Genomic DNA, 16,962 nt, shown 5'->3' on the forward strand with positions numbered 1-16,962 from the left:
TCACAGAGATCCTTTTGTTACTTTACAGTTCATAAGTTACAATCCTAATACAGCACAGTGGCCTATGAACTGTCATCAAAGAGCTGCATGCAAACTGCTTGGTATAGGTTAGAATGTCATGTTTTTCCCCATTGTCCATTATCCTAATGTTGCTGATAGGGGTTTGTTTGGGTAGAAATACATTCGTATTAGTAAAGCCAAAACCAACCACTGTGGTATGCAGTGGCGGCTCCTCTGCTAAGGCGGTGGAGCGTTGCCCCACTGCCAGGAGCAGCAAGAAAGGAAAAAATAAAATGATAACGGAATCGTTAGTATCATTTTATTTTTTCCTCCTGCTGCGGCAGTGTGTGAGGGTGCAGAGCTGACCTGCAGGGGAGGAGTGGTAGACACTCCTGTTCGTTATGACTGTTTGGTCGGCCCTCTCGGGCCACCCAAAACAGTCATGCACACTCCCCTGTTCTCCATGCAGGCTGCATTACAGTCTTCATGGAAAACATGCGCACCCCTACAGCCCCTGGCTGAGTGCTGAGTCACGGCACTCAGACCAATCCCAACGCTCCATTGGAGCATTGTATTTGGCTTAGGTTGTGGGAGCCTAGCTTCCTGCATTCTGTTTCAACCTGGAGTCGGACACAGGCGAGCAGGAGAGAAGACACTGGACCCAGCGGCGGCAAGGTACATTTTTTTATTATGTATTTTTTTTAAAGCAGCCCTTGAGCCCCCCAATGCACCCGCCCCCACACCCACGAGCCATGCCGGCCGCTCCTGGTGGTATGTTTTGAATCCGGAGTCTTTGCTTCTCCAAACCAAACACTTTTAAATATACTGCTGACTAGTATGGATAACATATTAACATGTGACTCCTGCACCTTGTAATCCTCATTGTCTCATGCAACATGAACTATAGACTAATTTATGCAGGTATGATTCATCGTCTCTGTGTAATGTGCCTGTGATGTAAAGTGCTATGTCACCAAACAATGATATGAATTACACTATAAAACAAATCAAAATGATATTAAAGATGGTCTTTGGAGAGATGTGGGGCCCTGTTGGAGAGTGGTAGTGAGGGAATCCCTGGAGAAGGAGGTCATTGGAAGGGGGGTTGCCCAAAAATATTGTTGAAGCGAGCGCCATAGCACTAATGCCAGCTCTGAGAGAGTGAGCCAGTTATTTCTGTCACTATACTGTTTGTGAATGATATCATACTAATGTTTATTACTGTATAGATGGAGCAAGGGGTTTGATAACAAATAAGTTGTGTTGAAAAGTGTTTATGCAGCCAAGTTACAATGGCCTGGCAAATATACACTGATTGTTCGGAGACAGCAATGAATGTGTTAATTTTGTCCATTGTACTGCAAGCAGCTCTGCTGCAGTGGTCAGAAGAGGTGTACAATCATGTAGAATGTGAGGAGGTTCTGCAAGTTAGTAGGAGCGTTTTCATTTTTAGAGAAGGGTGTTGAAGTAACATGTGCATGCGTGGCAGAAAGCTGAAGAAGAGTGTGGTATTAGTGTTGGATCCTGTTGAGGAGGATTCCAGTGAAGTTTCAGAGTGCATCACAATCACTGCAGATCATGTCTATCACTGTGTAACCGAGAGAAAAGGAAATGCATCCTGGTTGGCTCAAGGGGGATATAAAGTTGTGTATATATAGTGCTATGAAGTTCAAGCCTACAACTGAAAGCATTTAGAGTTTCTTGTTGCTCAAATGGGTGTAACTTCTGACATTTAGATGTTTCCATGGACTTTGTTGCTTGGTTTTTCTTGTGAGAAAGTGTCACTCTAAGTGTCACACATTTGGTCGGTGAATGTCACTCATAAAAACACTGAAACCATGAAAATGTCACAGATAAGCAATCTGAAATCTTGGCAGCTATGCAGAGGGGCCGCACTTCACCACAGGAAGGTGGGGAGGATGCCACTTAGACCCTAAATCGTTGAAGTACAATTCATTATGTACATGTTTGTTCCTGCTGCAGACAAAATACCTTCTCTGTTTTACATATTGAGAATTTTAACGCCATATGAGCAAAATTCACACATCTGTAATGCTTGAATCCAAAAATTAACATGTTATAGGTAACCACCTTTCTTTACCAGACTGCCAGGAGCTATCTTGAAGTCTTTTGCAGAAGATTCAGTTACAGTTAATTCAGTTTACCGAGAGCCAGTTTTATTTGCTCAACACTGGAAATCACACAGGCATGAGCGCACCATGAAACAAATCCATAACAAAGTGATACACTTCGCAGTTGCTGGATTGCATAATTCTAGCAATGCGCATATCACCGCACATCATGCTATTGTCATAAGCACTGCACCATACATTGACTTATGTTAGGCTCACTCTATTCTTCTACCAGGGTTACTGAAGGCTAAAATAAAGCAAGTAATGGAATCGCAGCAGCAGAATACCACAATGGAACACCAAACCTTCTTGTATGAAGAACTTGAGGACTCCGGAAAGCTGAGGGTCTTCATTGACGTTCAACAGATACGGGAACGACTGCATCATGCGCCGTTCCTAGAGAGAGTTTTCAACAAAAGACATGGTCAATTATAAGGAACCAACTGTATGGATTACAAGCTGAAGATGTTGAGACATAAACACAATAGTGAGTTTGACTTTTGTTTAAGTCACGTCCTAGAGATTCTCAATATTTGACCAAAATAATATAAGTTGCATTCAATGATCACCTGTATGGAAACATCCGAACTGTTTTAACTCAAAGGCAGATCACCATTTGCATCTTTAAATAAAAGCTAAAGAGGAACAGACATATGTTAAGATGGGAGTAGCAAACCTCAACCAAAAAGCTGACAGATGCAAACCAGAGACGTTTTAAGGCATGGGGAAAATGGTCAGTTGCCCAGGACAGTGTGAATTATTTTGAATGACTTTTATCAATGCAAAAAATAAATTAGATCAAACAGGTACCAGTGACTTTAGATGGCATTCTTGCAGAATAGCCAGTACTGTTAATGGTCCTCGCACTGCGTGGTGAGTCGTGGTATCCTGCCTTTTTTCGCTTTTCAGGGTGCATATTTCACTCTGGTGTGCTCAACATTTGTGTGCCCAATGGAGACGTTGCCTTATTTGTCGCCAGTACAGCGCAATACACCCAACCTATAGTAAAGAGTAGATAGTCCCCACTCACTAGATTATGGGTGAGACAGATAGTGGATAGTTGCTAATTTGAAAGGTAAGGAAAGAGGACCTTTAACCTTTACCTTAAGGAGGGGGTCTTCTGATCCCCTCCGGTGAACCCTATTTGTACCCTCCCCTCTGAGTGTGTATAGTGTGGCTGTGCTCATGTATGGTATGCTTGGGAAATATGTGATGTAGTACAGATGTCCTCTCTGTAGACATATTCTATGTCACAGAAGAAGTGGTGCCTTGCATCAGAGTGATGATCATTCTGGCTTCAAAGTAATTGGTGACAGAAGTGACCGCTCAATAGTTTCGTCCACATCGTGTTGCTGGACCGCAAAGCACATTCAATCCAGAAATCTGTTTTGTAACAATGCCTGGGTGAAAGTGGTTTGCCTGTAGAGGCTGCTCAGTCCCCAACTCTGACCAGGCACAACGGATACCCACTTGCCGTGACTTTCCAATATGCATCTTCTTGACTGTTGTTTTTTTTTTTCCTATCAAATCTGACGATGGCAAAACTTCTGACCCTATCCTGGTTTCCTGCCAATGCTCCCTGTTTCGGAGAGGCACTGACCAGGTGGAGCCAGTATTTTGTGTATGTTGTGATTTCAATCTACAGCACCAGCTGAAAGTACAATTTGCCAAGATCAGGGCACTATGTGCTGCTATTTTCTCTAAAACTAGGAAGAATTCCAGGACAATGGATAAGTATTGCTGCTGTGATCCCTAAAAGATAAGTTGCTGATCCAAAAGACACTCTCCTAACTACAAGGACATGCACACATTGCAACAGATTGATATCTGTACATAGAACACCTAAAGGAGAAACCTTGGAACCCACATTCCACCTGGGCTGCCTGAAAAGAGACTTTATCTTCAAAGAAGCACAAAATGATTGTGCCTGCTGGTGCACCTGCACTTCTCTTAACCTAACCCTTGTACATTGAAGCTAAACTCCATATTGTACACTTGTGTGTATGTAGTGGCACTTGCATTGTGCAAACCTACCTCGAAAGCTAAAGGGTGCTAAAGAACGGGTAAGACCCCAAGGTTTTGAATCAGATCACTTACAATGATGCATATTACAACAGAACAAACACCTTTTACAGTGTCTGGGGGACTGGACAAGGCTCCCGAGCTAGTTATCCAGTGGCGGAAAGAGAGTGCAGCATGAAGTAAGTGGCATAAGGCAGTTGTGATTTTGTGAGATCCGATATCACCTGTTTCTAAGTCATAGAGAATTTTTTGGTGTTTCACTCTTTGGCTCTATACTCATGGCCAGGTTAGTCAAGCTGAGTTTGGAATTGTTGTCAGCATCATCCTGTAACTTGCAGTTTCCAAGTAATCACAGTAAAAGGCAGGGGCGGCTTCTTTGTAATGGCGGAGGAGCACCACCCCACTCGTCAGAGTCAGTCACAGAAAAATAAAATGATAGTAAAACAATATCATTTTATTTTTCTGTGGCAGGAGTGGTGGACACTTGGAAGTGCGCATGTAAGTGTGTCAGGCCTTCTTAGACCAGCCAAACAGACATGCATCACTTCTATTACTCCAACCCGACTGTGTTCACAGCCGTGTTGGAGAAAAGCTGGAGGCTCCTAAGCAATGTCTGAGAGGCAGACCAGGCCGCTCAGACCATTCTTGGCATCACTCTTATAACATGAGAACAGCATCCAGATTGGCTGGGGAACCTGACTCCCTCGCAAAACAAGGTATTTTTTGTAATTGATCATTTTGAAGTTTTAGACCGTTTCATGTCATGGGCACTAGGCCTACCCACACAAGTGAGGTACAATTGTTATCGGAAGACTTTGGTGAATGCTGGGTGGGTGGAAGTTTGTGCCTCCGTGCAGATTCCAGAACTTTCCATCACATAAATGTGCGGAAACTTTGTTTTTTAAACTAAGTTTGAGATTTGCAAGGGATTCTGGGTAACAAACCTGGTGAGAGGCACACAAGTCAACCCATCCTGGATTCCCCTTGGTGTCTAGTTCTAAGAAAAGTACAGGTTTGCTAGGTTTCTCTAGGTGCCAGCTGTGTTAGGATCCAGACTCCATAGGTATGCACACTACGAAAAAAAGTCAGTGCCTAGTAAGCTCTATGTTGCCCGGGGGGAGGGGGGTGGCAGAAAGACTTTGGCTATTTTTTGGGGGGTTTGTGGAGGCATTGGCATGCCCATTCCGGGCAGCCGCCACCCCTGAACTTTGAAAAAAAAAACCCTGGTGCCTAGTGGGTTTTCTGCCCCCTGGGGGGCAGATAAGGGGTTACTGCCCACATCTGTCTCTTGGGGAGCAGATAGACTCTAGCATTTTTATGGGAGTCGGGGCAATGGCATGCCCATTCAGGGCAGCCCCCACCCTATGTACAAAATAAATCCCTGGTGCCCAGTGGGCTTTCTGACCAGCCGGGCGGGCAGATCATGGGCTATTGCCTCATCTACCTCCTGGGGGGACATAAAGACTTTTGCCTTTTTGGGGGGGAAGTGGTGGGGGCCTTCACATGCCCATTGTGGGCAGCCCCCACCCCTGGCCTGTAAAAAAATAATCCCTGGTGTCTAAAGCGCTTTCTGCTTCCCCTGGGGGGGGCACAATCGGAGGCTAATGACCCCATCTGCCCCCAGGGGGGCAGAAAGACTGGTTATGCCAGAATTCAGGGGAGAAGCAAAGGCCCTTAACCAAGGGGCCACTCCCTCCTCCCTGGTGGCTGGTGGGTGGATCCCTGCTTGGGGATCGCCCTCCTGGGGCAATCCCCAAGCAGGGCTCCACTAGGGAGTGGCACTATTGGAAATCGAAGCTCAGGTTAGATGTCCTTCACATCTAACATGGGCTTCAATTGGAATTCCATAGAGCATATTATCAAGCCCAGTATCGCCGTTTTAGCTGCAGTTTTCTGCCACTAAAGCGGCGATAATGTTATCGCCTGTCTTGATAATATGCCCCCTAGTGTCTATGACATGGGGTTCTGCAAAAAGTAGTTGAGTGTTAGGACTGAGATCTTTCAGGGGCTGCTAAAATGAGATCTCTCAACTGAAGGAACTCTTTTGATCCTGTAGACAAACCTAAACATTAAACACAGTGTTTTAAAAACAATCCTCTGATTGACAGGAAGCCAATGCAGGGTAATTCTTGCATGAGAGACATGATCACATTTCTTCAGTCCACACCGCACTCTGACAGCTATGTTTTGATTTCTCAGCAAGGGCATCAGGGGTGACGGTGGAAAGTCAACGTACAGCAAATTACAACTATCCACTTTGGGAAAACACTTACTGATACCACTTGGTCATGTAAGTATTGATCAGGAAAACGCAGAATTTCCCTAATAACCCTCAGCTGAAAGATCCATAAGGAAAAGACCCCTTTAAGCTGCTAGTCCACACAGAGATGGTCATCTAAACAAAAAGCCCAGGGACTTTATTGTTTTAAAGGGAAAGGAAGCTGGCGCCAAGGAGCTAGGCCAGATGGAGTCCTACCATCTGGCAGCATGATTACCCACCAGCAGGAGCTCTTTCTTGTTTGAGATGACCTTTACAAAGTTAAAAGAAACTTATGAATGAAATGTGCATAAGCATGCAGCCATATTTCCACTAGATTTCAGTGCATTTTGATCCAACCTTCGGAAAAATTGGGTGTAATCTGGTTAGGAAACAACAGTGCACCCAAATGATTTAATAAGATAAAGAGAAGGTCACAAATATATGTTAAACAACATTGGCGAACCCTAATGAACTTCACATATGGCATCCTGAGGAGCCGAAAAGGAGTACAACCGAATGAGCATGAATGTTTAAGTAAGAGGTAATACAAGACCAACACAGTATCTCAAAAGTGCAAATACACAAGTTGCCTGACAATAATACCACAGTCCACTCTGTCAAATGCTGTCTTTTTCCACAATTAAACACAATTATGTATTGGTAGCCTCACACTACATAATTGTGTTTGATTGTGGACAAAGAAAACATTTGATTAAGTGGACTGTGATATTATTGTCAGGCAATTTGTGTATTTGCACTTTTGAGATACTGTGTTGGCTGTTTATTACCTCTTGTTTGTTTAAATCGTTCTCATTTTGCTGTGCTCCTTATCTGCCCCTCAGGATGCCATATGTGGAGTTCCTTAGGGTTCGTCCCCATCATCTATGTTGTTTAACATATATATGCAACCTTTGCTTTCTCTTATTAAATCATTCCAGCCTAAAGCCTAATTGCCAGGCTTCAAGGTAGGTCTCTTCCATCAACCTTGTGGTCAGTTGTTTGACAACCACCCTTTTCATAATTTTACGCATTACTGGTAACAGGGTGGTCTGCAGTTGTCTCATGTTCAGAGTATCCAAATCACTCTTTTTTTAGGAGAGTCCCAATGACACCTCTCTTGAAATCAATTGGAGGTTCACCAGTAACTATGGAGAAATGAACCATCTCGAACATAAAAGGGACTAGAATCAAAGCATACTTGTGAAGAAATAAAGCAGGGATTAGATCATGAAGGGATCCCGACTTCATTTTCAGCATTCTAGCTTTGACTTCATTGTACTTGATGTCGGTGATGACCCATTCAATCTTGCTCCAAAGTGTGCCTTGATGGATCAGGAGTGGTGTAGTACCTAGATGGACTTTTGTGTTTCCCGCTGCAGTTGTCTCAAAAGTAAGAAGTCAAAGGTAGCAATGTCAAATAACAGAAGTGTAGAACACATTTGGTCCTATAAGAATAACAGACACTGGAGTTGCAACCTTAACCTTTTTAATTAAGGATTTTAGGCACACAGTGGTTAATTCAAAATATAAAATATCAATGTATTAATTGTGAGGATTGTGATGTATCATATGGTATGGTTGTGCACCTTTACCATATAGTACACTTGTAAAACTATCCTGGGTCCAGTCAGGCTAATTTGTCAAATCTTTAGATAAAACCTGGGCAGCTGTGGCTTTGAGCAGCAAGGTGTAATCAAAGTAACTAGTTAGATGCACCAAACAGCGAAATAATAGTCACAAAACACAAACGATATCCACCAATACATAAAAATAGATATGTTTATGAATTTTTGGACACCAAGAAGAGCAAAATCCATCAGAAGATTCCAGAGATATAGATTTGTAAGTAAAACGTAAATCTCAGCTTTTTAGTCCAAGGTGCAAACAAACATTGGTAACCGTAAAGTTTGAAAACCTTTGAAAAGCTTGCAAGAGTTGTGTTCGGCTACTCTGGCTCAAGTGGGGTGACCATACCCAACAGGAAGAAGTTCAGAGGGCCACTAAGGAGTATTTAGACCGTTACCAGGTCACCAAAGCAGTCTCAAGTCAAGTTCCGCACTTTATATCACGACTGCCATAGACTTCACTGGAGTGGTCTTCCTGCTGAGGATGCAAGATGCTGAAAGATGCTCTGGGTGCTGTGCAGTTGATGGGGGTGTCATTGCGGTTATTCCTTGGCCAACGGGTAAGGTGAGGCAACTTTGGCCACAGGGTCGGTCTACCGGTCTCGGTACACAGCGGGTCCAGTGGTATCCTTTGGTGTTTCTCTTTGGCGACCAATCTGGGCCCAGACAATACTTCCAGGTCAAGCAGGCTTAGGCACAACCTTTGGCCATTGAGGATCTGTCTCTTGGGTCACCCAGCAGCTGTCAAAGAAAGCAGCTACAGACTTGCTGGAATAGTTTTCTTCAGTTGGGATGGCCCTGGTACTGGTTCTAGGGGTTCAGATGATTGACTCTTGTAGTCATTTGTTTGGTCTGGGGCCCTGGAGTGACTTTTCTCTTAGCCAGGAGCCACAGGCACAGTCCCCTCTTTGTCAACCCAAGGTGCAGCCTTTCTTGCCAGGTCAAGGGCTCAGCAGGGAACTCCTTCTTCAATCCTTTCTCCAGTTCCATTTTGATCTGAGGTTGAGGGTGCCAAGGGTGCCATACCGATGCCCAGAAAGTGCCCTGGGGGAATGAAGTTGTTACCAGCTAATGGACTACCAGGATCTGTCCCACCTGTGATGACTTTCAGCTATGTGTAGCATCTAGCAGTCCCACAGTGCACCATTCTTCCCACTCTCAAGATGTATGAACCCTCCCTTGGATATTAGGAGCTCGGTAGCCCACCGTAGAGATGTGGCTACCTGTGGGCTACACACCCACGGGAAAACTATTACTGGGACTGGTCTCCCCTCTCTGCTCCCGCCTTCAGCTTGTCCATCTGACCAAAGGTGCTGCCTCATCTTTGAAGTCCTCCTTCGGGGTGAACACTCTGAATGGCTTCCTGCAAGGGGAAGGTAACACCTATTCCGATATCAGGCTTCTATTATTCTTGAGCCTGGGGGACATTCACACTACTCCCCAGGAGGGCAGAAAGCTGTCTGGTAGCCAGGAACTGTGCGGGCCATTGGACAAACTGGGCAAGAGAGTGGAAACTTTCTAAAAATTGCCCTTCTTTAAATGTGACATTAAATTTGACATTGGCATCAAGTCGGGTTTAGTGGCATGATTAATTTAATACCTTGTGGTACCCATTTTAGTAGTACCATTCAAACGTTAACCAGACTGAGAGGTGAGCCGGTAACTCTGTGTTAGCCAATCGGGCTACTAACCTTTCCACACAAAAAAACCAATTTGGAAGTTTTGCTGTAAGGACATATTAAAAATAATTGTCCGTCTTAATAATTACACCTCCCTGCCTTAGAGCTCCATTGGCCTTCCTTAAGGGAGACTATATATATTGTGAAGGGAAGAGGGGACTTTGCCATTGGTTTAAATAGCAAAGTTGAACTAGCAGTTGAGAGCTGCTTTTCCAGGCTGCAGTGGCAGGCTGGGAGCCATTTTGTACTCTGCCACACACAAGGTGGCACAACCAGTGCTGCAGCCCTGGGTGTTCACTCTGTGTTACATGCCATTGATACCATTTGTACCATATACTAGGGACTCAAAAGTAAGTAAACGCAGGCCAATTGGGTGTAGCCAATTACTCATATAGTTCATAAGAGGCTAGAACACTGGCACTGAGGTCTGGTTAGCAGGCCTCAGTGCACTCTCTGACTCAAAAAAACAGCAGCATTAGTCCAATATTTTGAGGGTGATGATGCAATAAGTGGCAATTCCTTACATCAATAAATGGGAGTGCAAGCTCAGCTAAACTACAGAATCAATCAAGAACTCAGGAGTGGAAAGGGGTTCTTTGTCAAGTCAAGAAATCACACTCTTTTAAACAGTTCTAAACAAAGGATTTCATGCATTTACTACAGTAGTACATGGTTTACAGGTTTAAAACCAATTAGAATAAGGCAAAATAGAAACATTTACTACTGAATATATTCAACGTTATTCTCATAATTCTACTACAGAGAGCTCTCACAAGCAATCGTCTACAAATGGAACAGACATTATTACATCCTACGTGAGTCTCCCTGGGGCAGCAATGCTTGATCTTTAATGTGTATACTATATTCTGAGCAATCTGTGAAAGTCTTTGTCCTTCTTTGAGGGACCCAATTAACTTTTATTCTAATGAGACATGAAAAATGCAAGTCTATTCAAGTGGTACAATAAACCGTCACGGGACAAACTGAGTCAAAGGTATAGTTTGTTTTAAGTCAGCTTGAATACAAATTCTCATAAATGCAAAAAATCTTTTTCAACAAAACAGCTATATCAACCCCACTTCTGATGATTCTCATCACCATAAACATGTAATTTGGTAATTTCACAAGACAGGTGTCATCAGTTTTGGGCTTTTCCGTCTGTCTGTTAGTGATATTCACAACAACATTGTTAATCTAGTTATAATTCTAGGGATATAGGCACAGCATTCTTTTTGGCATAGTACCTTAGAAACCCAACCTTACTTTGCAAGAAGAAAGTCTGTTCTGGATGATCATAATCCTCAGTGCAAAAAGCTTTTTGTTAATCATGGTTAGTTCATCAGCCTAAGGTCAGCCAATGAGAAAAGGCAGCAGTCCCAACCCTCCTGGGACCTCTGAGGTAAGTTTAAGTTTGTGAATGTTTTGTACATGCAAGCGTGTATGTTTAATTGTATAAATTGGTTGTGAGCGAGTGTTGTAAATGCGTGTGTGTGCACATTTGGTAATGCATGGGTGTCAGTGAGTGTAAAGTTGTGCATGTGTGGCCCGTTCGCCTGCCTCTATGTCAAGATCACAAGCCGCTACTGCTATTAACCGATACATTCACTCCCATCCACTAAGTAATAAACAAATCTAGATATAGAATAATCCATTTACATACACTGATATTAAGTTCCTACCTTGGTGTGATAGTACACACTTCAACTCCAGCAGACAATTCAACAAAACAACTGCATCTCAAGATCACAGATTTTGAAGGGGCTTTCAACTTAAACCACAACTCTATATTGCAATTTATTTAAGCGCCTTGAACATAAGCGAAATCACACAGCGCACGCACTCAAAACGGGAAGAAAAACATCAATACAATTCTCACAGTCCCTACAAGTGCATACATTTAAGCCATATAAAACGAGAATTGTAAATCCAACCGCTGCATGACTGTAGGAAAGTAGGATCTGCTTCTTATGGTTACCCCCACTTTTTGCTAAATGTGATACTGTTTTTAACTAGTCTGACTGGGATCCTGTCAATCAGGACCCAAGTCTATCCGCTTTATCCCTAAACTTTTATGTTATGTACTTTGGTACACTCCAGATTGGATACTGAGGTACCCTTGTCAGTCCCTAGTATATGGTACCCATGTACCCAGGGCATAGGTATCCCAGAGGCCTCCCATGGGCTGGAGCATGTATTATGCCACCCATGAAAGGCCATGCAAAATAGAACCTACGAGCCTTTCATTGCAGCCTGTGTAAGTTGGTGTATGAGCCACTTACTTAAGATACAGGTTTGCTATATCTAAGGGTCACCACACTTAAAACCTATAAGTCACCCCTCTAGCAGGCCTTTACAAACCTAAGGCCAGGGTGCTTGGTTCTAAGTGAGAGGGTGCCACAGCATGAGCAGAACACTCCTGCAGCCTATGGAGTCCATTCTCCAGGGTTTTCAGTGCATCAGCCATTTACGACATATATAGTGACATTATGCGACCGAGTGATGACCGACTCTAATACGGCTGAAACAAACCCTATTGTATTTGGTGTCAAACATGTTGGAATCATACCTCTGACACCGGTTTAGGAGGTATGATTCCACCCCTCAGAAGCGAGCTTCGTTGGGTCTCTGGTGTTCCCGGTACCCGCCTTCTAGTCCCATGTAGTACAAACAACAAGTGGTTCTGTCGGGTCAAACAATTTCTTTGTAATTGTAACACAATTTCTTTGCAATTGTGCCAAATTTACTTAGGGCAAAATAACAAATTCAAGAGAGACACTTGAAGATAAACACACACACACACAAGATAATCACTGATATGAAAAGAAAGCAATATTTTACTTAGCATATCAAAACAGTTATTGAATAATCACACGGCTGTCGGTTAATTCAAATACTCAAGGTATGGGTATGCTCAGACGTGAGTCCCTTGCTCACTTTGCCACTGGTTTCAAGCAAGTCTGGCTGAAGACGGCTGAAATGCCAGAAACCGGTCCTAGGAAGCTTGTTTCCGGTCCAGGGAAGGCATGGCTTGGCAGTTCGGGCTGGACTGTTCCCATGAGGCACAGGGTCAGACTGATTTGCATATGGCCATGTCTGAACTGGGGTGGCAGAGTGGGCTAAAGAACGGTGATGGATCAAACCCGGATCTGTTGACTGGGTGTGAGTGTTTGATTGGTTCTGATGCTCCGTCCATCACCACCCCCTTTTGTACCGCTTTGTTCGCCATAAGTTGGCAGGGTATGCTCAGACGTGAGTCCCTTGCTCACTTTGCCACTGGTTTCAAGCAAGTCTGGCTGAAGACGGCTGAAATGCCAGAAACCGGTCCTAGGAAGCTTGTTTCCGGTCCAGGGAAGGCATGGCTTGGCAGTTCGGGCTAGACTGTTCCCATGAGGCACAGGGTCAGACTGATTTGCATATGGCCATGTCTGAACTAGGGTGGCAGAGTGGGCTAAAGAACGGTGATGGATCAAACCCGGATCTGTTGACTGGGTGTGAGTGTTTGATTGGTTCTGATGCTCCGTCCATCACCACCCCCTTTTGTACCGCAGGTTCTGAGGGATACTCGGCTACCCCTTGTCTTTTCACATATTCTAGTCCCAGGTAGCACAAAATGGTTGCTGCTGACCAGAGACACAGTTCTGCCCTCCTGCTGCTGAGCCATGCTCAAGCAGGGGAAGGCAGAGCAATAGGCATCCTGTCACAGGGAGTTGTGACCACCTTCCAAACGGGATTTAGTGCATTAGGGATGGGTTGGTGTCCTTGCCATCAACAGAAAGTCTGCATGAAGGGCAAATTTGGTATCTCTGTGCATAGTCCAGTTCAAACCAGTCCTGAGAGCCGTTGGCTCCTGCTCTGGCGTGAAACTGGACAAAGGACATGGGAGTAACCTCCCCACTGTTCTGACCATCCCCTGCGTGGGTTCCCTGAATCTGTCCAACCCTCTCCCATGGGTACAAAAGGGCTTACCTGCCTATAGGATCCTAGATTCGATGTGGACAAGATTCTGAACAAGAAACCACTGAATTTCGACCATCTGGGCATTCTGGATTTCGCTGGATTTCGTTTGGGCCCAACTTTGTCTCCCTCTCAGTCTGAAGCATTGTCTATGCCCGTGCACCATACAGGATCTGTACAGGACCTGTGGAGCATCAAGGACAATTAAAGATATCTCTCTTGGAAAGAAGGAGTCACTCCCCTGCATTTGCAGGCACCACATCACTGCTGTCCAGTCTGCCGACCCTGAGTTCCTACCGACTCTGAAGGCTTCAGCAACATAGGAGGAGGGTGTTTATGTTCCCTGAGGTCTGAGCTGCCCTCTCACCAAGTTTGAGGTCAGAATCCCTCGTGGGGGCTGCAATTCCTGAACCCCCTGTGCACTGCGTATATTTGCAGATGGATATGCTTGTTGGCTTTTCCAAATGAGTGCATAGGGCTCCGAGTAGCCCCAACCTCTGGCACCATTTCCTACCAAGAACTCCTGCCTCCTTGCAGCGAGTGCTCCGTGGGCTGCAGTTTATTGAAATCCCTTGAGGTCCTCTTGTGACTCCTGTGCCTTTGGTCTGTAGGTCCAATTGAGGGTCAACTGTGCTTTTCCTGGGCTCTCATGGTTGCTTCTGCCTGCTCTGACTGCCCTGTGTTTGGTGAGTCTCCTGGACCTTGCTGGTCCGAACCATAACCATCCTTGACCTTCTGCATTGGTTGCCATTGCCAAGGCTTGTTGTTGCTCCCGCCAGAAACCGACCCCTCAGCCCTCGAGATCCTTTGTGGGACAGCTCGTATCCAGCTCCTGGTTGTCCTCAACATCTCCTGGTCCCCGTGGCTGCAGAGTCAAGAACTCCGTCAACGCACCTGAAGCACCCGACATCGGTGGGCATTCGTCTACCGAGCCACTGGTCACTCCTGAGTGACCCAGACTCTGTCCCCTCCTCTTTCAGGTACTCTTCAACAAGAATCCACCTTTGGATTCCAACGGACACTTTTCTTCCTTCCAGCAGCGACGCTTCTTCCAAGTCCTCTATTTGGTTCGACGGTGGTTTCCGACGCCACTCCAGATCTATGCACCCGGCTAACCTGGGATAGGTAACTTGGGTACCTCGGTATCCTCGGGTGCGGTGGCTCTCCAACCTCCTAACTTCCACTGGGTTTCTTCGAAGTCCACTGGGAAGGGTCCTTAAACTCTAAAACGTCACCCGTGGCTTTCCCATAGAATTGTACGGAGCACACGGTTGTGTTCCCACACTGCACCCATCCTCCATGGAGTCGTAACTTACTCACCTTGGGTGGTTCCTTGAGGTCCCAGCGATTCAACAACCTCTAGACACTGTCTTGACTCGAGTCGTGGTTCTTATACCACTATTTTAGTATATGGTTTGGTCCCCCCCCCCCGGGCCCACTGTGTGAGTGCTATTTATTGTCATTTCTGGGCTTAAGTATTGTGTGCTTTGTGATTATCTCCGCGTAGGAGATACTGTGTCATACTAGAGAGTGTTATATTATTAAATACATATTTTTATAACTACTGTGTGGTTCTCTTTTCATTTAACCAATACTATAAGGTTTCATTCTGGTAAAAGAAGCTGCTTAACATTCCTTCAATACTAAGCCTGAAGGCTGCTGTCCATTGCTACCACTTGGATAGCTTTCTAAGGTTATCTCTGACCTCTTAAATCACCATAAGGGTTGTTTGGACTGATTGAATGTGCCCACTTTAATTAGTGGACAGCATATACCAGGCAAACTTCTCACAATGACAATGCACTCTCCTTCACAATGCAATACAAACCCCAACATGCACCACTTTTTTTCATGCTGACTCACACCATCACACATGTAAAATACTCACAAAGCTGCTTCAGGAATCTAAGTTGAGCTGCCACATCTCCCCATGGTCGTTAGGAATTGGGGATGCAGATTGGATCAGGGTCAATTTGAGTCTCAGGAAAAATGTCTGTACCATGAAGGTGCAGTTCTCGGTTTTTAAAAGCCAATTTAGCTACAGCGGCCCACTCTGTACCAGACAGTCCAGTCAGAACCATCAAGTCTGCTACCAGATCTAACAGTGTGCAAAATCCATTCACATTTTCCCACAAAGTGTGCTTGTTAAATCAGGAGCAGTGTAGTCCCGAGAAGGACTTTATGAAGTCACTGGTGGCAATTTCAAATAACAGAAATGTAGAGCACATGTCATACTACAAGAATGGCAGACAATACAGTCTCAAAGTTAAAGGATTTAATTAAGAATTTGAGGCATGCAGAAGTTACCTCAAAGTAGTCAAAATGAGTTAATCAATATATCAGAGTGCAAGCTCAGTTAAAGTACAAACTCAATCAAGAACTCAGTAATGTTCAGATCACAAAATTGCAGAGTCTAACATGGGGAAGAAACCCAGCATATATGTGCCTTCTAAAGCAAGTGGAAAGGGGCTCTCATCCACCTCCAGAAATCACACTCTTTTTTAGGGTTCTAAACAAAGGATATGATGCATTCCCTAGAGTGGTGCATGTTTCACAGGCTCTAAACCAACCAGAATAAAGTAAAAATAAACTTTTAGAACTGAATACAATCAACATTATTCTCATAACTGTACTACAGCTATGAGCAATCATCTACACATGAAACAGAAAAGATACATCAAATGTGAGTCTCCCTGGCACAGCTAGGTTTAACCTTGAATGTGTATACTTTATTCTGAGCAATCTGAGAAAGTCTTTGTCTTTCTTTAAGGGGAAAATGCAAATCTATTCACGTGGTACAGCTAAACAAAACAGCTGTTTCAACCTCGACTCGCTAAAATGTGGTCCAGTTTTATATGGAGGAGGGGGCTACAAAAAGTTCCCAGCTAGTATCATTGTTGCTAGATGTCTTATTTGCTTTGATTCATTCAAAGATCTTTTTAATCGTACCTTGCAAATGTGTGGCAAGGTCTTTACAAAACTCCTGGGAAGATTCCAGCGTGCCTGAATTACGCTTAGGTTGAGCTGCAGACTTTAGAGTGAGGATGAGTTTCCTAACTGAATTCAAAGAGTCTAAGATGGAATTACTCAAGAGGTACAACTTTGCTGCAAATAACACTGCTCTATGATCTGGTGAACAGGGAAGAAGGGGTGCTAAGCACAAAGTTGTGACTGTTGTGCTGATGCGAATTTTCAAGTGGAAATACTTAGCAAAACTCAATATTGCAAGAATGGAGGAAGTGATAGTGGTGCAGTGTAGGGAAACCAGCGATAGCAAGGTATGTGATGGA

The 16,962-nt window shown here is 44.4% G+C and overlaps 1 protein-coding gene across 1 annotated transcript in view; it reads right to left on the reverse strand.

Annotated features, from left to right (window-relative positions):
- Positions 1-16,962, reverse strand: part of LOC146821397 (kinesin-like protein KIF28) — a 777,435-nt gene that overhangs the window by 544,739 nt on the left and 215,734 nt on the right. The window contains exon 15 of the mRNA XM_085609842.1: positions 2,438-2,528. Within this exon, the coding sequence (XP_085465968.1) occupies positions 2,438-2,528 (91 nt within the window). The remainder of the gene's footprint in view (positions 1-2,437; positions 2,529-16,962) is intronic.

Source organism: Triturus cristatus, chromosome 6 (genome assembly GCF_964204655.1).
Source record: "Triturus cristatus chromosome 6, aTriCri1.1, whole genome shotgun sequence".
Lineage (NCBI taxonomy): Eukaryota > Metazoa > Chordata > Amphibia > Caudata > Salamandridae > Triturus > Triturus cristatus.